The sequence below is a fragment of the Chenopodium album genome, chromosome 9 (assembly GCF_948465745.1).
Source record: "Chenopodium album chromosome 9, dcCheAlbu1.1, whole genome shotgun sequence".
Lineage (NCBI taxonomy): Eukaryota > Viridiplantae > Streptophyta > Magnoliopsida > Caryophyllales > Amaranthaceae > Chenopodium > Chenopodium album.
Genome location: NC_137842.1, coordinates 24349419 through 24371078, shown reverse-complemented (window position 1 = coordinate 24371078; position 21660 = coordinate 24349419). Strand labels below are relative to the sequence as shown.

Here is a 21660-nt window from a genome sequence, read left to right as displayed (position 1 = left end):
GACGAAAACATTTCCGTCGCAAACCTTACATTACGACGGAATATTTCGTTGTAAATAATAATTTGTGACGGAATTTTCCGTCGTAAATAATATTTTGCGACAGAAGATTCCGTCGCAAATTATTATTTACGACGGAAAATTCCGTCGCAAATTATTATTTACGACGAAATATTCCGTCGTAAATAATAATTTGCGACGGAAAAATCCATCGTAAATAATATTTTGCGACAGAAATATTCCGTCGCAAATAATTATTTACGACGGAATAATCCGTCGCAAACCTTAGATTACGACGAAATATTCCGTCGCAAATAGTATTTCCAGCCCAAAACAAATTTTTGTAATTTTCTGCATTTTCAAACCTGAATTTTTTTAATGATAAATCGACAAAAAAAAAAAAAAATAAATATTGAGTCCTAAAATTGTTGTTTTTAAAAAATTAATTACCGACCTACGAAATTAGGGTTATGTACATATATATATAATAATTATGTCCTAGTACAAAAGATAGTCCACATTTTGGTATCTATACCAAACAAAAGCTAGGTTAGAGTGATTCTATGCTAGACTAAAGCTAAGCTACGCAATCGCCTGGAAACCCTGGCCTGCTCCACCACCACCCGGGTCGTTCCTAGGGTCTCGATGCTGAGGATGAATGGTGGAACATGAGTTGTTGTTGTTGAGACGACTCATCATCTCATCGAAACTCTCCTTGTATCTCCTCTCCATTTCAGCCATTCGGGCTTCCATTTGAGTTTGGAGAGTTTGCACCCTGTGTTCCATCTGGTCTTGCATTTGAGAAATGACAGACGGCGTGTATTGCTGTGAAGAACGGGAACCTCGACCCTGTTTACCATAGTAGAGCTCTGCACTTTGGCCAAGTCCCTTCACACGCCCCTTCTTATTGCGCCCACCCACCGACTCCCAGTACAACTCATTGGGACTCTTCTGAATCCCCTGACTCATTGTTTCTTCGAGCTTCTTCTGGTAGGTGTCCTACAAAATATTGAAGATAAAATAAAATATTGTTAAAAAAAAACCAACAATATGGAGTTATATCGCATACTTTTAGGTGCCTAAGGATAGAAATTAAGAAAATTAAGCACATAAGTCAATTTTCAACCCTCACTCATCCAAAATCATCCAAATTTGGCCTATATGGCTAAAACCATGCCTATTTTCTATGTTTTCAAGCAAATGGACTCGTTCTTTCTTATAACATTCCAATATCACATACTTTTAAGTGCCTAAGGATAGAAATTAAGAGAAATAAGCACATAAGTCAATTTTCAACCCTCACTCATCCAAAATCATCCAAATTTGGCCTATATGGCTAAAACCATGCCTATTTTCTATGTTTTCAAGCAAATGGACTTGTTCTTTCTTATAACATTCCAATATCACATACTTTTAAGTGCCTAAGGATAGAAATTAAGAGAAATAAGCACAAATGTCAATTTTCAACCCTCACTCATCCAAAATCATCCAAATTTGGCCTATATGGCTAAAACCATGCCTATTTTCTATGTTTTCAAGAAAATGGACTCGTTCTTTCTTATAAAATTCCAATATCACATACTTTTAAGTGCCTAAGGATAGAAATTAAGAGAAATAAGCACAAATGTCAATTTTCAACCCCCACTCATCCAAAATCATCCAAATTTGGCCTATATGGCTAAAACCATGCCTATTTTCTATGTTTTCAAGCAAATGGACTCGTTCTTTCTTATAACATTCCAATATCACATACTTTTAAGTGCCTAAGGATAGAAATTAAGAGAAATAAGCACATAAGTCAATTTTCAACCCTCACTCATCCAAAATCATCCAAATTTGGCCTATATGGCTAAAACCATGCCTATTTTCTATGTTTTCAAGAAAATGGACTCGTTCTTTCTTATAACATTCCAATATCACATACTTTTAAGTGCCTAAGGATAGAAATTAAGAGAAATAAGCACAAATGTCAATTTTCAACCCTCACTCATCCAAAATCATCCAAATTTGGCCTATATGGCTAAAACCATGCCTATTTTCTATGTTTTCAAGCAAATGGACTCGTTCTTTCTTATAACATTCCAATATCACATACTTTTAAGTGCCTAAGGATAGAAATTAAGAGAAATAAGCACAAATGTCAATTTTCAACCCTCACTCATCCAAAATCATCCAAATTTGGCCTATATGGCTAAAACCATGCCTATTTTCTATGTTTTCAAGCAAATGGACTCGTTCTTTCTTATAAAATTCCAATATCACATACTTTTAAGTACCTAAGGATAGAAATTAAGAGAAATAAGCACATAAGTCAATTTTCAACCCTCTCTCATCCAAAATCATCCAAATTTGGCCTATATGGCTAAAACCATGCCTATTTTCTATGTTTTCAAGCAAATGGACTCGTTCTTTCTTATAACATTCCAATATCACATACTTTTAAGTGCCTAAGGATAGAAATTAAGATAAATAAGCACATATGTCAATTTTCAACCCTAACTCATCCAAATTCATCCAAAATAAGCATATATTAAGTTCTACTTTGCTAATTTGCCATATTTCAACTCATATAATAAGTGTTTACCGCAATCCTTTTTGCTTTGTTGTTGGCAGCCACTTGGCCTTTACCAGGCACTTCCTTGAAGTGTGTCTTCAAGAAAAGATCATGGGCATTTGGTAATTGGCCTTGGTTTTTTGCAGCCTTTATATGTACATGCAGAAAATCAATGAAAACATGTTAGCCCACCAAAATTCATTAATAGACAAATGACATAATTGTTACTGGACATATTGTAGTAACCTTACCATCTTTTTAGCATGTTGTACAGATGACATTGAACCTTGAAAGTGGGTCGGTTCAACGACATTTTCCATGGATCCGCCTCTTCGGTTCTTCTTGTTTTGTTCCGACCGCTTCTGATATTTTGGATCGGTGGCAACAATTTTCATCTTGCCTTCGTGGACATCTTTATTAAGCCATCTTGGTTTGCGACCATTCAGCCTGTGTGTGATGTTGTAGAACGTATCACGTAGGCGATTTGCAAACTTTTCTTCGAAAGTGTCCTTCACTTGGTTGTTTAACTCAGGTGCCCACTTGAATTTTTTCTGCAAATCAAGAAAATGTCTTTATTACAAAATTCAACTCCATCAATATAATTTATAAAACATGTATTATGTTAGGTTAAAGTTATCATACGTTGAACAAGTTCCAAAAGTGCTCTCTCGAATCTTCATCAACCTCTCCATAATTCCTCCAAGGCTGAACATAGTAGCCGGTTAGCGAGTCGGAGAGCACATTCTTCACCGGCCTATCATCAAACCTATAATAAAGGATAGACATTCATGTAAGTAGATAATCAACAAAAAGTGAACAAAACATGGTTAAAGTAATACAAATTCACTTTATCAAAGTAAATACGAATTTAAGGATATTTCATTATACAAATACATACGCACCAAAGTGTGGAAGGGTCCAACTCTAGCAAGTCATTAGGATGCGGGTCCTGTAGCTCCTGTTCCTGAAGCTGCTGTTGCTCCTGTTGCCCTTGTACATTTATGACGATTTCTTGAGAGGCCCCCAAATCATGTGCCTCCGCTTCCTCCATTGACTCATCCTCGTCAACACGTACAATCGGAGATTTCCCCTTAGACTTTCTCCTGTTGGACGTTTCTCCTTTATTTCCTCCTCCCATGATGACCACCTGAAAAAGTTATTAGTACCATAATCGCACATTATAAATTCATAAATTAGATCCATAAGACATTAAAATAATAAAATGAGACCAAAAATGTAATGCAATATTACAAATCCGAGTAGTCATTAAAAACTAAACATTCGAAGACAATAGTAAAAGGAGTAACTACATATTCTCCTCTTCATTACTCTTATCACTACTACCACTATCATTATCACTATCATTATTACTATCACTAGTGTCATCTAAAAATACATCGATGTCCTCTTCTTCGTCACTGTCACTGGAGCCAATGCTTTCTTCTTCTTCTTCATCGCTTGAGATAATAAAGCCATCGTCATCATCATCATCACTATCAAGTTCATAGTCTGGAATGTCATTTGGTGGACAAAGCGTTGCATGTACTTGTGGGGAAGGACCCTGCAAAAACTCTAAATCCACCGGAGCATCAATCACCGACCTTGCTTGAGTTCTAAATACAGCCCACCATTGAACCCGATCACGTTTAAGGCTAGGGTAAGATGCATAATACACTTGAGACACTTGGTAAGATAAGACAAATGGATCATACTTGGGATACTTCTTAGTATGATTTACTTCGACAAGCTTGTATTGTTCATGAATGTTCATTCCTTTACCACAATCCATCCAACTACAACTAAACAAAATAGTCTTGTACTCTTTTTCGGGACCGGTGTAGACAAGTTCAATTATGTCGTTTAAAATGCCAAAGTACTCTCCACCGTCCTCACTTGACACACACACCCCGTAATTCATCGTAGATTTGTGTTTGCCATAGGACTGTGTGTGGAAATTAAAGCCACCGACAAATATCTGGTTCCAAGTTCGAACACGCTTGAAAGGCCTCATAGACAATGCTCGCAACACATCGGAACTTGGTTTTTGTTCTCTCACCTATAACCGTTACGAATACAAGCGTCACACTAATTGAAATGAAATATATTATATTATATTATCACAAATTAATCGAGATGCAATGTTCGAAAAGTATTATCACCTTGTGATGAAACCAATCAGGGAATTCACTTTCGCATTTCTCCATGACATCTTCTCGACGCAAATAAGTTCGAGTACTAAGAATGTAGTCCTCAAACTGCCTAATAGATTAATGACACATGGTTAATCATTGCAGAAATTATATTAAATTAAAGGGATTTTCAAAAGTTTATCATAAACATATATACCTTTCGTATTCACCAAGAATGCCGGTATTTCTTAAAACGAACAAATGAGCACGTTCGAGTTCCTTGTCATCTAAATACCGAGTTTTACCCAAATTTGACACACGACCCTTATCCACCGTGAACAGCTCTGGGATTTCATCGTTGTCAGCCGGGGATTCCACATCAGCATTCACATTTCGACCTAGATCTCGTGTTTTTGTGTCAACTGAGGGCTGAAAGTAATTGGAGCAGAAGTTTGATATCTCTTCAGTGAGATAAGCGTTGCATATGGAACCTTCAACACGAGCCTTATTACCAATTTTTCGTTTCAGGTGATTGAGGAACCTGTAATTATGTTTATGTAGCCGTAGAAGTATAAGTAACGGAAATCAATGAAAGAGATGAAAGTAAGAGTTGAGAAAGGACCTTTGATTTACCTTTCGAAAGGATACATCCACCGATATTGAACAGGTCCACATAACTTGCCCTCATATGGCAAATGAATTGGTAAATGCTCCATGGAGTTGAAGAAAGATGGGGGGAAAACCTTCTCAAGCTTGCACAGGATCTCAGCTATGTTTTTTTCCAATCGCTCCATGTCGCTAACTGTAATTGTGTAGCAACATAAATCGCGAAAGAATTGGCTTATCTCTGTAATTGCATTCCATATATGGGTAGGGAGCAATTCTCTCAAAGCAGTGGGCAACAACCTCTCCATGAACACGTGACAATCATGACTTTTCATTCCATGTAACTTACCTGATTGCAAATCAACGCATCGGCTCAAATTGGAAGCGTAACCATCAGGAAACCGCAGCTGTTTGACCCACTCACACAAAACCTTTCTCTGAGCCTTGTCAAGAGCAAATGGAGCCTTTGGCATGAATTCTTTTCCTCTATCATCCTCTTGAAGATGTAGCTGGGGCCGTTTACAGTATTTAGCAATGTCATTCCGAGCTGATGGGGTGTCACAAGATTGCTTTTTCACGTCCATTATAGTGTGAATCAACTGATCAAAAAAGTTTTTTTCAACGTGCATGACATCTAAGTTGTGACGAACAAGCAGATGTTTCCAATATGGAAGGTCCCATAGAGTGCTTTGCTTGAACCACCCTTTTTTTGCATTCTTGAGACGTTTCAGTGCCTCGGGGCCATCTGTTGCTTTCGGGAGATTTTTCACACATTCCCAAAGTTCCTCTCCTGACATGATGTGAGGTGGTGAACCTTTTTCGACTTTGTTTTTACAAAATGCATTTTTACTATTTCGAAAAGGATGATTTGTCGGAAGGAATTGACGATGGCAGTCAAACCAAGAAACCTTACCACCATTTTCGAGCCAAAATGCTTTGCTTTTCTCCATGCAATATGGACAAGCCTTCTTACCGGCTGTGGTCCAACCAGATAACATACCATAAGCCGGGAAGTCACTATCGGTCCATAGGATGGCTGCTCGAAGATTGAAATTTTGTTTTCTCGAAATATCGTAAGTATTTGCCCCAACTTCCCACAACTGTTTCAACTCGTGTATGAGCGGCTGCATGTAAACATCCAAGTTGCCCTTAGGGTTTTTAGGACCAGGAACGAGTAACGAAAGAAACATGAACTGTCTTGTCATACACATTGACGGAGGCAAGTTATAAGGGGTCAAAATGACAGGCCAACATGAATACTGTCCCCCAAACTGACCATGTGGAGCAAATCCATCCGTACATAGGCCAAGTCGAACATTACGAGGTTCAGAGGCAAACTCAGGAAAGCAACTATCTAGGTGTTTCCACGCTTTACTATCGCTAGGGTGTGCCATTGTGCCTTGAACTTGAGGATTTTTAGCATGCCATGTCATTTCCTCAGAAATGTTTTTAGTTGCAAAAAGCCTTTGCAACCTAGGTGTGACAGGGAAATAAAATAGAACATTCAAAGGCACTAAGCTACCTTTAGAAGTCTTCTTGTATCGGTCGCTGCCTGACAAGGGAATAAACGCGTCGTCAATTGTCTATCCCTAGATCAAATACAATTTATACAACCTAAACAAACCTAATACGAGTATAAGGCAAGCATAGGGGTCGAACCACAGAGAACGGTAAACACCACCAAATGTTATCAACAATTAAGCTAGTCCGGAATAGGGGATAAATAAACTAAAGTCTAAAAATGCTAAAACAAGAAATAAAACATTAAGGGAAATGGTTTAGGTATAGCATTCACTTGAACATAAACAAAGGCATAGAAATTGAATTAATTATGAACTAAACATTCTCGAATATCGAAATTAAGAATCCAATCTAGCCGCCTTCCGGGGTCAATTGGCTTCTCCTAACATAGCCTCTATGTTTCCACATTAGAACCATATACTAGGAGGTACTATTAAATAACAATCGATAGTAATGAACCTTAACTAAGTCAACTTCCGTTTCTTGTTAGCAAAGATTCACCTTTAATCAACCAACAATGTGCACTTGCAAGAAGATTAAAGAATATCAAGCATATAAAGACTTTAATCACAAATAAATCAATTCTAAACCCTAGAACATGCTCAAGGTCCAACTACACCACAACCATCCCCTTAATGGGGAAATTACTCACTAATCATGATAATAACAAGATTAATCAACAAATAATCAAGAATCAACATGATCAACAAGCAATACCAACAACTAAAATAATAATCAAAATAAACAAATAAAAATAGAGGAGAGAGAGTAAGAAATTGCTCATTAATTGAAGATGAAGGTCTACAAAGGATTGAACAAGCTCCTTCTTCAAAATCCAAGTTCATTAATGAAGAAAACCTCACTTTCTCTCTCTACCAAAGAAGACTAATCCTAATCTAACCTAAAACTAATTAGAGAGAGGAATAGATAGTTATTGAATGTCCTTCCTAATTACCCCAAAATTGGGTATTTATACTAACTTAATAAAACTAGGAAAAATAGAAAAAGAAAATAAAATAAAATAAATTAAAAGGAAAAGTAAAAAAATAAAATCAGAAACTAAAAAAATAAAAAAAATAATAAAAAAAAAAATAAAAGAAAAGAAAGAAAATAAGAAAAGGGAAAAGAAAAAGAAATAAAAATAAAACAAATCAATTCCCACCAAAACAATCAGCCACCCCCTTTCCCCTTCTTCTTCGAAATTGGCTGCTTCAATATCAACACCAAACAACCATCATCAATGGCTCAAAATCATCACCGACATCTTCATCAACCAGCAATCAATCAAGGCCGTTCAATTTTCATTAAAACTCGCGTGAGAAGCTCGTGAAATGGTTCGATCGAACCGGTGGCTGGTTCGACCGAACTACGGGGTTGGTTCGGTCGAACCAAGGGTATGTTCGACCACTCCCCTTCGAATAACAAAGCCCCCAAAGTCTCTGACTCGACGTTCGGCCGAACTTCTTAATGGGTTTGCTCGAACTTGATTAATTTGCAATTTGTTCTGATTTGCTTAATTGAGGGCCGAATTGCTTGTGCGAATTGGTTGCTTAATTGTTGCTGGTTTAGGTGCGGCTGATTGCGGGTGTAAAGCAGGCTGTTGTGAGGTGAATCGCGGGCTGCTGTAAAAGCTTGAGGGAGGTTGATTGCGGTGGCTGGGTTGCGTTGGTGTTGGGGATTGCGTGGCTGCTGCGGGGTTGCAGTTGGTGGTCAGATGGTTGGTTTGAGTAGTTGCGGGTCAGGTGTGAAATTGGTGGTGTATTGGTGGATGTGGCTGCGCATTTGGTTGAGCAGGGGATGGTTTGTGTTGTGGTGGTGAAGCAGGGGATGTGCGGTGCTAGGTGGCTGGGAGTGAGGCAGGGGCAGCGAAATGCTTGTGTCGTTGTTGGTGTTGGTTGAGCAGGTGTGTGTGGTGGCAGGTGAGCTGTTGTGACTGGTGGTTTGCGTGGTCAGGTTGTGTTGCTGTTGGTGGAGCAGGGGATGTTGCTGTGTTTTGGTGTGGTGTAGGATAATGAAGGAGATGGGGTGAAGGATAGGAGGCAGCAGCTTGGGTTGGCTCAAGTTTTGCGCCTCGAACCTTGGACCTCCGAACACGAACATGACCTTGAAACCCGGGACACCTACAACCAAAAACACGAGGGTATTACTAAGAGATAAAATAAAATAAATAAAATAAAGTAGAATAAAGTAGAATAAAATAAGATAAATAACACTAAACTAATAAAAATTAAATAAAACTATACAAGTAAAGAAAGTGAAATAAAATAGACTCAAAACCAATTAAAATAAATAAAAGTAAATTAGAATACTTTCAAGGGAAAAATAATGAACGAAATATAACAAATCAAAAGCAAATAAAATACGAAAATAAACTAAAAACTACGAAAAGAATTAAAACACGACAAAATTACCAAAATAAACTAGAAACTTTATTAAAGAGAAAACAAGAGAAAGAAATGAAAATAAGATAAAATAAATACGAAAATGACTCTAAAACTACTCCCTAAGAGTGACATAAATGTCACTCATCAAATTCCCCCAAGCTAAACCTTTGCTCGTCCTCGAGCAAAGCTAAGGCAAAAGAGAACAAGATGGAATTATTGAAAGTAAAAAAAAAAAAAAAAAAAAAAACAAAATAGAAACAAAGAGAAAGAATGTACACTAACTCACTGTCGTAGGAATCACGGATGCATTTAGCGTATGCATCAAGCCCTTTAAACCCCTATGTCGCCAAAGAGGACGAGTAAGCTCTCGTGAGGGTTTCCTAAGAGGTTTAACCCACAACTCTCGACAAAACATAACATTCAAGGCAAAGGTGAAATCAAGAAAACTCGAGTTTTGATATTTCAAACCAAACACAAACAATGGGCTAAATGCACAAGAATACAAACCTTTCTAGACATTAAAGGTAGCCAAGCAAAAGAATAGTTAAGGTTGGTACACACATAAAGCATGCAAAGGTTAGAGAACTTAGAGGGACTTACACTCCTCCTTATCTCCAACCAAACTCCCGCATCCTCACTAGTTTTGCATCCACTTTTAAGGTGATATCTCGAGATTCCTCGAAGGAATCGGAAGAAATAATCAATGAAAAACATTTAGGCTACCCGACATCTTGGCATTGATAGCTCGCTCAATAGGCTTGGCTTGATTACCCTCCATCGGTAGTAACTAAACCTCACTAAGGTCAAAAGGTCTTAAAAGGGTTGAAACATTTAGGCTAGGGTAAAGGGTGTGGAAATAAATTTGGAAATTGGTGGTAAACTTAGAAGTGAAGCAAGGTTGATCATTCCTCAATTCAAACTCAATAAACTACCAACTTTCAAATCAAAAAATTCTAGCAACACCTCCCCCAAGCTTATTCTTTTTCAACCAAACAACAAATATTTTTGTATTTTCTCAATATTTTCTTCTTTTTTTTTTCATTTCTTTTTATTCTTTGCTCTCGCCTCTTTTAACTTTGAGCGGCTTTTTCTTTCATTTCCTTTATTTTCTTCTCATTTACTCAACCCATTCAACATAACAAATATAAACACAAGTACCAAAATTTGAGTTTTTTCACTTCTTTTTCATTCTTTTTCTCACTTTCATTAACCAAAAATACAAATCAAGTCCCAAGAATGCTTCACAAGAACTAATAAAGGTGAAAATAAAGCAAAGGTCCATTGGTTTGTAATGTGGTTATGCCAAAGAAGGGAAAATGGCTCAAATTGGGTTACTAAATGAGCAAATGCAAAAGAAAAATAAAAGAAAAGAAAATAATAAAACAAAACAAAAATCCTAATTGCCTTCGTCTTCCCCTAGGTTGGTTCGGTCTCGATCTTGGGTAGATTAAGCCAAATTCTCGATATAAGCTAGCAATGCCAAGGATCCAAACGCCACACATGCAAGAAATGTAGAAGGCTAGAACAAAATAGACACATCCTCACAAAAATGACGGTAGTGGAGTAGCAAAAATCACCTTTAAAGCTTCAACTAGCTAGAGAGCGACAACCATCTTACCACAAACCAAGTGAGCTAAGGTCTCATAGCCCTTAAGTTCTACTACCTTGGCAATGTTATATGTGTGAACCAACCTCGACATTCAAGTGCACGAAAACCTCTAACAACTAGCAAAGAGGGTATTCTAGGTGCTAAAGCCCAATTATGTCCAAGTTTAAAACAAAACATTTTGAAACTTGCCTTGAATGCCATGGAAAGACACTATACACACAAATATTCACAAAACCAACAATACTCAAGAATGCATATACAATAGTGCAATATGAAAGCATGATCAATCAAAACTACATATACCAAAAGTCAACTCAATAAGGCGCTCATGGCCATCCAAACATAGAAAACCAATCTCAATAATAGACTTTGGCAAGTATGAGAGAAATAAATCAAGCAATCATGAGACTATGGATTAAGAAACCACCAAGAGATATAGATAACCCCCCCAAGCTAGCGAATAGCTACTCCCCCAAGCTAGAATGGAGCATTGTCCTCAATGCTCAAAATAAAGGCACAAAGGGTGGGTGGGAGGGGAAGGAAGAAAACTCATTCACACAACAATTCATAATCATACAATCCAAATGCAATTAAGAAAGAAAATCCAAGATGAGGGAAGAAGGAAAGAGTAAACCAAATGTGAGGTGGGTGTTGAAACCCGCAATTGAGCACATTGTCCACAATTTCATCTATTTCCTCGTCTTTGTTGCTTTTCCAAATGCAAGCAATCATTGGTGTGCTTCGTCTCAAGGAGCTCAATCCAAAATCTTTGCACATGAGTATATGCATCGAGTACCTATACACATAGACAAGAGAGTAAACAAAAATGAGAAACACAAAAGAAAGAAAAAGAAAGCAATAAAACACGGGTTACTTCCCGCAAAGGCTTGCTTAACGTCCAAGCATGACCAATCTAGTAAATAACCCGACAAAGAACGCAATAACTTGTCATATGCACCGGCAAACATATCAAGAAATAGAGCATACGCGATGCTCATATGACAAGCAAACATAAAGTACAAGGAGACTTTATGCTTGAGAGAAGGGAGAAAAGAAAAAGTAAAAGAATCAAAAGAAAAATCAAGAAAATAAGAAGAAAAAGTAGAAGAAGAAAAAGAAAAATCCTCACAAAAATCTTTTTGTTTGGCATTATAACTCTTTTCCTCATCAACAATGAAAGGGTTAGGGGCTTTGGGAGCTTGAAAAGGAAGAGGATCCCTAAGAGGTTCTTTGAGAAAAGAAGGGAGGAACATAGGATAGTAGGAGATATGGTTAAAACTTTGGGAAAAAGGTGTATGAGAAAGGCAAAAAGGGGTAGCTAATCCCACTTCACAAGATCTCACATCACTAATGAGGGAATGAAAATCAATCATGGAATCCTCAAATGAAGAACCCTCATGTTCTACATCTCCCTCAAGCTCAAAAACTCCAAATGATTCAATCTCAACCTCCTCTTCACAACCTTGAACAACATCTCCCTTAAATTTCTCAAAATCAAGAGTGAATGGGGGCAAATTTCTCTCAAACTCATCTCTTTCTAATGAAGCCTTATCAATGAACTCACTCATAAGGTTATGGGCTACCGTTTGAAACTCAAGAAATATTTGGGCCATAATCTCAAATGAGTCCAAATAATCATGGATAGACGAGTCAAAAGCTTGCTCATTGGAATCATCTAGGGGACTATGGGGCACACCTTTAGAATTCATGCAAAAATCGGATGCAAAATGAGAAAGAGCATGCACTTCATCATCATTAGAATGTACCTCATTACATTGAGTTATAGAGGGAGGGGAGTTTAAATCATGCATTACATGGTCACTATGGGGAGCATCAAGCACATCATGGGAATTCATATTAGACAAATCATGACAATTAGCATCAACATTAAAAGCATGAGAATCCCGAACATAAGTCTCATGATTGGCCCTCTCCCAATCATAATTATCCCTAGCTAACCATGAATAGAAATCCCAAGCTTCATCCGAAGACATGTCTTGAAATTTACCATTTAACATATTATCAACTACTCCTCTAAAATTCTCATTTAATCCCAAATTGATGATTTCACAATAATCACCCTTGGTTAAACCTTTAACACCATCTAGGAAATCCTCAAGTCTATTGAAATACACCCAAAACGGTTCATTATCAAATTGAGGAATAGAAATATAAGCCATTTTTTTTTCAAACAAAACAAAGAGAACAAAAACAAATCAAAAGAAAATATAAACAATGGACTAGTCTCAATAAGATAACATGACGGTAATGGAAGCCGTTCCCCGACAACGGCGCCAATTTGACAAGGGAATAAACGCGTCGTCAATTGTCTATCCCTAGATCAAATACAATTTATACAACCTAAACAAACCTAATACGAGTATAAGGCAAGCATAGGGGTCGAACCACAGAGAACGGTAAACACCACCAAATGTTATCAACAATTAAGCTAGTCCGGAATAGGGGATAAATAAACTAAAGTCTAAAAATGCTAAAACAAGAAATAAAACATTAAGGGAAATGGTTTAGGTATAGCATTCACTTGAACATAAACAAAGGCATAGAAATTGAATTAATTATGAACTAAACATTCTCGAATATCGAAATTAAGAATCCAATCTAGCCGCCTTCCGGGGTCAATTGGCTTCTCCTAACATAGCCTCTATGTTTCCACATTAGAACCATATACTAGGAGGTACTATTAAATAACAATCGATAGTAATGAACCTTAACTAAGTCAACTTCCGTTTCTTGTTAGCAAAGATTCACCTTTAATCAACCAACAATGTGCACTTGCAAGAAGATTAAAGAATATCAAGCATATAAAGACTTTAATCACAAATAAATCAATTCTAAACCCTAGAACATGCTCAAGGTCCAACTACACCACAACCATCCCCTTAATGGGGAAATTACTCACTAATCATGATAATAACAAGATTAATCAACAAATAATCAAGAATCAACATGATCAACAAGCAATACCAACAACTAAAATAATAATCAAAATAAACAAATAAAAATAGAGGAGAGAGAGTAAGAAATTGCTCATTAATTGAAGATGAAGGTCTACAAAGGATTGAACAAGCTCCTTCTTCAAAATCCAAGTTCATTAATGAAGAAAACCTCACTTTCTCTCTCTACCAAAGAAGACTAATCCTAATCTAACCTAAAACTAATTAGAGAGAGGAATAGATAGTTATTGAATGTCCTTCCTAATTACCCCAAAATTGGGTATTTATACTAACTTAATAAAACTAGGAAAAATAGAAAAAGAAAATAAAATAAAATAAATTAAAAGGAAAAGTAAAAAAATAAAATCAGAAACTAAAAAAATAAAAAAAATAATAAAAAAAAAAATAAAAGAAAAGAAAGAAAATAAGAAAAGGGAAAAGAAAAAGAAATAAAAATAAAACAAATCAATTCCCACCAAAACAATCAGCCACCCCCTTTCCCCTTCTTCTTCGAAATTGGCTGCTTCAATATCAACACCAAACAACCATCATCAATGGCTCAAAATCATCACCGACATCTTCATCAACCAGCAATCAATCAAGGCCGTTCAATTTTCATTAAAACTCGCGTGAGAAGCTCGTGAAATGGTTCGATCGAACCGGTGGCTGGTTCGACCGAACTACGGGGTTGGTTCGGTCGAACCAAGGGTATGTTCGACCACTCCCCTTCGAATAACAAAGCCCCCAAAGTCTCTGACTCGACGTTCGGCCGAACTTCTTAATGGGTTTGCTCGAACTTGATTAATTTGCAATTTGTTCTGATTTGCTTAATTGAGGGCCGAATTGCTTGTGCGAATTGGTTGCTTAATTGTTGCTGGTTTAGGTGCGGCTGATTGCGGGTGTAAAGCAGGCTGTTGTGAGGTGAATCGCGGGCTGCTGTAAAAGCTTGAGGGAGGTTGATTGCGGTGGCTGGGTTGCGTTGGTGTTGGGGATTGCGTGGCTGCTGCGGGGTTGCAGTTGGTGGTCAGATGGTTGGTTTGAGTAGTTGCGGGTCAGGTGTGAAATTGGTGGTGTATTGGTGGATGTGGCTGCGCATTTGGTTGAGCAGGGGATGGTTTGTGTTGTGGTGGTGAAGCAGGGGATGTGCGGTGCTAGGTGGCTGGGAGTGAGGCAGGGGCAGCGAAATGCTTGTGTCGTTGTTGGTGTTGGTTGAGCAGGTGTGTGTGGTGGCAGGTGAGCTGTTGTGACTGGTGGTTTGCGTGGTCAGGTTGTGTTGCTGTTGGTGGAGCAGGGGATGTTGCTGTGTTTTGGTGTGGTGTAGGATAATGAAGGAGATGGGGTGAAGGATAGGAGGCAGCAGCTTGGGTTGGCTCAAGTTTTGCGCCTCGAACCTTGGACCTCCGAACACGAACATGACCTTGAAACCCGGGACACCTACAACCAAAAACACGAGGGTATTACTAAGAGATAAAATAAAATAAATAAAATAAAGTAGAATAAAGTAGAATAAAATAAGATAAATAACACTAAACTAATAAAAATTAAATAAAACTATACAAGTAAAGAAAGTGAAATAAAATAGACTCAAAACCAATTAAAATAAATAAAAGTAAATTAGAATACTTTCAAGGGAAAAATAATGAACGAAATATAACAAATCAAAAGCAAATAAAATACGAAAATAAACTAAAAACTACGAAAAGAATTAAAACACGACAAAATTACCAAAATAAACTAGAAACTTTATTAAAGAGAAAACAAGAGAAAGAAATGAAAATAAGATAAAATAAATACGAAAATGACTCTAAAACTACTCCCTAAGAGTGACATAAATGTCACTCATCACTGCCACACACCCTACATGTAGATAATTGAGCATCATCTTTCCAAAACAACATACATCCTTTCGGGCATGCATGAATCTTTTCATGGGGCAGCTCTAACCCCTTAACAATTTTCTTGACCTCATAGAATGTCTCGGCCATGTGGTTGTTGTTAGGAATCGCTTCATTAACCAAAGAAGCAAATCCATCAACACATCTGTGCGGCAAATTATACTCACACTTTAGGCTAGTGATTCTAGAAGCCATCTCTAACACAGACAATGAACTCCCTTCGTACAACGGTTGTTCAGAAGCCCTTAACAAATCAAAAAATGGCTTGGCTTGTGCATTAGGCTCCTCCTCTAATGAAACAGGTGGCTCTTCGGAATGGCCTTGATCTTGAGACTGACCAAAGGCATCCAAAACCATTTCACGATATTCATTTGACTCCCTTCTACGAGTTCCTGGAAACCCTTCCCCATGACACATCCACTCGTAGTAATTAGGTAAAAAACCGCTGCGATACAAATGAAGTTTGACCGTATCTAGATCCCAGAGACGTTTGTTTTTGCATTTAAAACATGGACACCTAACTTCATTCGGGTTGCTACTCTCGGGATGATCTTCCACATATTTAAGGAATTCATCTACCCCCTTCAAGAACTCAGGATTAATAGAATTCCCAACCTTCCTTTCGTACATCCAACTACGTTCTTTTCGTTTCATGATTACAAGTTCTACACAACTAACACATATGCCATTAATCACATTAGTCATAAAGCACAATATATATTCATTGTAGATCAAACTGTTATGGAAATGCAAATGAGAAGAGAAATGATTTCCAAGGGTCCTTATCACTCCAACCTAACCCATCCTTGTACGTTCAATCTCACTAGTGAATGTATGCCAGAATTTCAATTCTATGGAAAATCCGGCAGCATCTCCCTACAGTTCCCCGAGTACACAATATAGGCGATTAGAAACACCTATATATGTACCTAGAGAACATTGTAGAGAAATGACAAGCAAGGATCTTCCTTAGAATTAAAACAAAGGAATACATTCACCACCTAAGTGATAATAAACGTACAAGGACAGTCCCAACCGGGGACTATTCAAGACATACTCCTAATGTGTATGCCTTGAACGGGTATCTAGGCATATGATTATGCAAATGATTTTTTTAAAAACTATATATACTTAACTAACATACATATTATTAAACAAATATATCAAGATTAAACTAAACAAGAGAAACAAATCAAACCAAACCAAAGTAAACTAATATATCATATTAAACTAAACCAAACCAAACTACCGTTTTATATATTAAATTAAACTAACATATTTCTAAAAAAACTAAACTAAATTAAGATACTTTATATTAAAATAAACTAAACTACAACACATTATATTAACATAATATTAACTAAACTACATTATATTAAACTAAACTAAACAAAACTAACATTGTTTATTTTAAAGATCAAGGGAGCAATTAATTAATTATAAGATTTATTTAAAAATATATATACTTAACTAACATACATAATATTAAACAAATATATCAAGATTAAACTAAACAAGAGAAACATATCATAACACCATACTATTAATATAAACCAAATCAAACCAAACCAAAGTAAACTAATATATTATATTAAACTAAACCAAACCAAACTACCGTTTTATATATTAAATTAAACTAACATATTTCTAAAAAAAACTAAACTACAATAAGGTACTTTATATTAAAATAAATTAAACTAAAACACATTATATTAACATAAACTTAACTAAACTACATTATGTTAAACTAAACTAAACCAAACTAACATTATATTGTTTTTTTAAAGAGAAGGGAGCAATTAATTACTTATAAGAGATCACCAATGTCACTAAATTAACCAAACTAAAAGTTATTGAATATCTAACAACCAAAGTAAGATACACATATACATTATATTAGGGTTTGTAATGTAACTAACCTTTAGATCTGCACTTCTTTTTAACAATTAAACCAACAAAATTGTACAAATCCTACAACAAAATTAAAAAAAAAAAAAATTAATAATTAAGGGTTTATAAGTAAACAAAATTAAATTGAAAAAAAAAGGGGGAAAGCAAAGGCAACTTACTGTCAGGCGGAGGTGGGGCGTCGCCGGAAACAACCAAGGGCCGGTGGGTTCAGTCACGGCTAGGGGACGGAGGTGCGGCTGCGTTGTGGGTTCAGCAAATACAACGATGTTATTCCGGTAGTTTTTTTGCAAAAAAAAAAAATAAAAAAAAAAAAATTTGACAATTGCACACACTTACCTAGACGCGGCGGCTCGCCGGAAACCACCAGGGCTCGAAAGCTCGCCGGAAACCTTCCTCCCTTCCTCCTTATCTTTCTCTTTCCCGTTCTCTTTCTCCTCTCTCTTTCTTTCCCGTTCTTTTTCTCCTCTCTATTTCCCGTTCTCTTTCTCGGCGGCTGATGTGCAGGCGTCGCCGGCGTAAACAAATCACCACCGCCGCCACGCCGCGACTTTCTCCTCTCTCCTGCTCTCTCTCTCTCTCTCCTCGCGCTGCTTCACTTCTCTCTGTAATTTTCAATTTTTCCCCCTTTTTTTTAGGGCAAGGTCGCAATTTCAATTTTGAAAAAATGACAGTAGAATTTACGACGGAATTTATTTCCGTCGTAATTTGAAACTTACGACGGAATATTCCGTCGCAAAACACTTTACGACGGAATATTCCGTCGCAAGTTTCAAATTACGACGGAAATAAATTCCGTCGTAAATTGTACGAGGGAAAAAGCGTCGTAATCGTAATTTTCCGTCGCTAAATTGCGACGAAATATTTTCCGTCGTAAATATCCACCTTTACGACGGAAATTCATATCCGTCGTAAGCCTTCCGTCGCAATTTAGGCTATTTCTAGTAGTGATTCCCAGTCTTGTAATGTAGCTCCTCTTACTGAGAGGACCTAGCCGCCCGAGTGTTGCCGTTATAATCCCCTATTACGACAGAAGTTTGACAACATGAAAGCGGACTAGTACTCAAACAAGAGAACTCACAATACTCATGGTCGATGAAATAGGTTCCGATAGCCATAATGAGAATTATACTTATGACGATTTTTAATCTTTTAAAGTATTCTCATAGATCGATCCAGTATGGTTCCAAACCAATACCTGTACAAATGATTTATGACAATCATTTCCTCGTAGCACAAGAAACGGTGCTATAAATGAGACTACACACTAATCTCAATTGGTCATTAATCGTCCACAGTTCAAATGACCTTGATTAGGGATAATTTTCGATTATAATATTCAATGTTCACTTAATAGGTGTTTCCTTACCAAGACTGGTCTTGATACCCTATTTTGAATATTCTCAAAATCGAATGGACTCATTATTTAATCCTAAACCACAATTAAATAGCAAACGGAGTGATAAAATATTGCATGAAATTTATATTACTCCAAAACTTGAATGGTTCATCTTATAATAAATGGTTTTTCCGAATATTTTAAGAGTATCACTCTTTATAAAACATCTATAGAAATCACACCCATATCTTATATGCTTGATTTCTTTCATGCAATTGTGAATGTTGTCGTTCACTTATTGCATAGGTTTAGTTATAACTACTTTTCTAATCTTAGCATCTTCATTACTGATCACTTTCATAATAAGATGATAAAATTTGAGAGTGTCATGGATTATATGTGATTTAAGATTTATTGTCCAAGTTATGGCTCCCATTCATTTTCATGATTGAGACCTTCAACTCGACAACCTACAATCATTAATGTTCAGCAACGAACTTTCCATAGAACATATTCTTTATTATCGCCATTAAGGCAATAACATTCTCAACATATATTTTAGTAGACTTCCTGATGATGCTTTGTTTGGGTTTCATTCCAAACGGCTCACAATGATTTGGGATACCCTAATCACTTGTGATCATGGAAATTTTCTTTAAATTCTTGCACATTACACATGGATGTACGTCCATGTTACCATTCTCACGCCACGACTTATTGTTAGCTCGTGCTTATAAACGACTTCCTTGCTAAGGATCTAATCCCTGTTCAGGTTTTTGCTTGCAACATCAATTCTCAAATTGTATTTGTTTCCACAAGTCAAGAACTCATCCTGTTACTTATCCAAGTACTTTGGATGTTCTTGGCCATAATCTAACGAACTATTACATAGATTCAGGTTGATTGGTACTACATACATACTTCACATGCTCTAAGCAAATAAGTCGTGCGACGATTCCATATCATAGCGTACATGATGGATTAAATTGCAGAGTAATTTTCAATCTTATTCCATCAATTTGTCATTTTAGCTCATTCAGTTTCACTGAGTCCTGCTAAACTGTTTGATGTGTGATACGGTTGAAAGTCTCTATTAGAGTCTTTCTTGTTTGACTTAGTATTTAGCCTAGCTTATACTTAGTTCAAACATTTACTTAGTTTTATACATACGGGTTGAAAGTCTTTCAAATTCCTTCAATTCCTGTTTAACACAGTAAAATCCTTTACACGTTCAAACATTTTATTAAGTCTATATAATAGATCTTAATACCAATATGTACTAAGTATCGTCTTTTTCTTGGTCCATTGTTGAAAGTACTTTCAAATCTAAGCATTTAGCATTTGATAGTTATTTCACAATAGTGTTCATAAACTTTTCGTTGGACCTTTACTTTTGCTCCCACTAAACTTCTTATTCATCAGAATTTCTATGTTTCTCCATAAGCCAATCCTCTTATTAACTTTATGAGAAAACACATTCCAATTCCTATATACAATGCTAATCCCATGACGGATTCCTTGAGCTTTCTTTCAAATCTAGCATCATTTAGATTTTCAAAACCCTTAGACTATTTTCATAGTCACTTCCAAAATCCTATTTTAGGAAGGTAGTTTTGGTATCTATTTTGCCATATTTCATATGTGAAATTTTGCTAGAACAATCACGAAAAGACTTTAGCATTCCGATTGGTGAATAAGTTTTTATTAAAATCAACTCCGTGAATTTAATTGTATCCTTTTCATCCAATCTAGCTATGTATGCATATACGTTTCCACATTTGTTAGTTTTCTCCTTGAAAACTTATTTTCAATCGATAGGTCTTTCACCCTTCATGCAAATTAATCAAGTTTCAAACATGATTTTCAAACATGGGGTCTGTTTTGGATTTTCATGGCTTCTAACCATTATTCGGAATTTGGATTTGTCGTAGCTATCTTACAATACATTATTCCTTTACTATCTAATAGTAAATAGTATGCTTGTAAGTCTTAGGTTTATTTCTAAGTTAATAGAAATTTATAGGATTCAATCCAAGCCTTTGGTGAATTCTATACCTGTACGGGGAAATTACATCAATCACTGAGTTTCAAGGCGCTTCCAAAGCCCTTTTATTATGTTGATCTTACTCCAACATTTCTGATGTTTTGTGAGTAATGAATTCTCTTTTAAGGCACTTGTAAAGTCCTTTTAAGTATTCTTGATCAAGCATTCTCACGAAGTCCTTTTAAGGTCTTATGAGATTCTCAGTTCTAGTTGTTGCTAAGCTCGATGGTCATCGAGTTCATTTTCCTCCCACTTGTCGTTTTGGAAATGTGTTACTTTCCATAAAGACACTAGTTAGAGCAACTAACACTATGTTCTCAATTAGGTTGTGGAGGTAATGCCCGTGGTCTCACTTGAATGCTTATAAAGAGACATGTATATTGTATTTGGGTAAAAGTTCGTTGTAAAACAAACAGTTAGCTCCCACTTGAGCTATCTTAGCCTTTAATGAGCCATTAAGCTCCCACTCAACCACCTAGCTCTTGCTAAGCCGGTGAGCTCCCATTGAGTCACTTAGCTCCCACTAAGCCAGTGAACTCCCACTGTGGCTAAGAGTTTTAGACATATACTTGAAAAGACATTTAGAAGTTAATTTTATCCATAACTGAATATGGTGTCCTTTCTTAGCTCCGACATTTTATTTAGTGTAACATTAGTCCTTCGTGCAAATCTTAAGAACTTTATAGGAATGGATGTGATCCATCATTGTTCGAGTCATTT

General features: G+C 36.5%; 1 protein-coding gene across 1 annotated transcript; it reads right to left on the bottom strand.

The window, feature by feature from the left end:
- Nucleotides 1–320: 320 nt before the first annotated feature.
- On the bottom strand, nt 321–18082 carry LOC145559673 (uncharacterized). The gene is made up of 7 exons (XM_081621044.1): nt 17719–18082; nt 17569–17620; nt 3454–3698; nt 3194–3317; nt 2803–3102; nt 2582–2698; nt 321–996 (listed from the first exon to the last, which is right to left on the bottom strand). The coding sequence occupies exons 3-7, from the start codon at nt 3687–3689 to the stop codon at nt 580–582; spliced, it is 1194 nt and encodes a 397-aa protein (XP_081477170.1). The 5' UTR covers nt 3690–3698; nt 17569–17620; nt 17719–18082; the 3' UTR covers nt 321–579.
- Between the last annotated feature and the right edge of the window lie 3578 nt (nt 18083–21660).

Coding starts and splice junctions, on each gene's coding strand:
- LOC145559673 (XM_081621044.1), bottom strand. CDS start 3,689: ATGGGAGGAGGAAATAAAGGAGAAACGTCCAACAGGAGAAAGTCTAAG. Junction 3,318..3,453: donor TTGGACCCTTCCACACTTTG/GTGCGTATGTAT, acceptor CCTTTATTATAG/GTTTGATGATAGGCCGGTGA. Junction 997..2,581: donor ACAAAGCAAAAAGGATTGCG/GTAAACACTTAT, acceptor AATATTTTGTAG/GACACCTACCAGAAGAAGCT.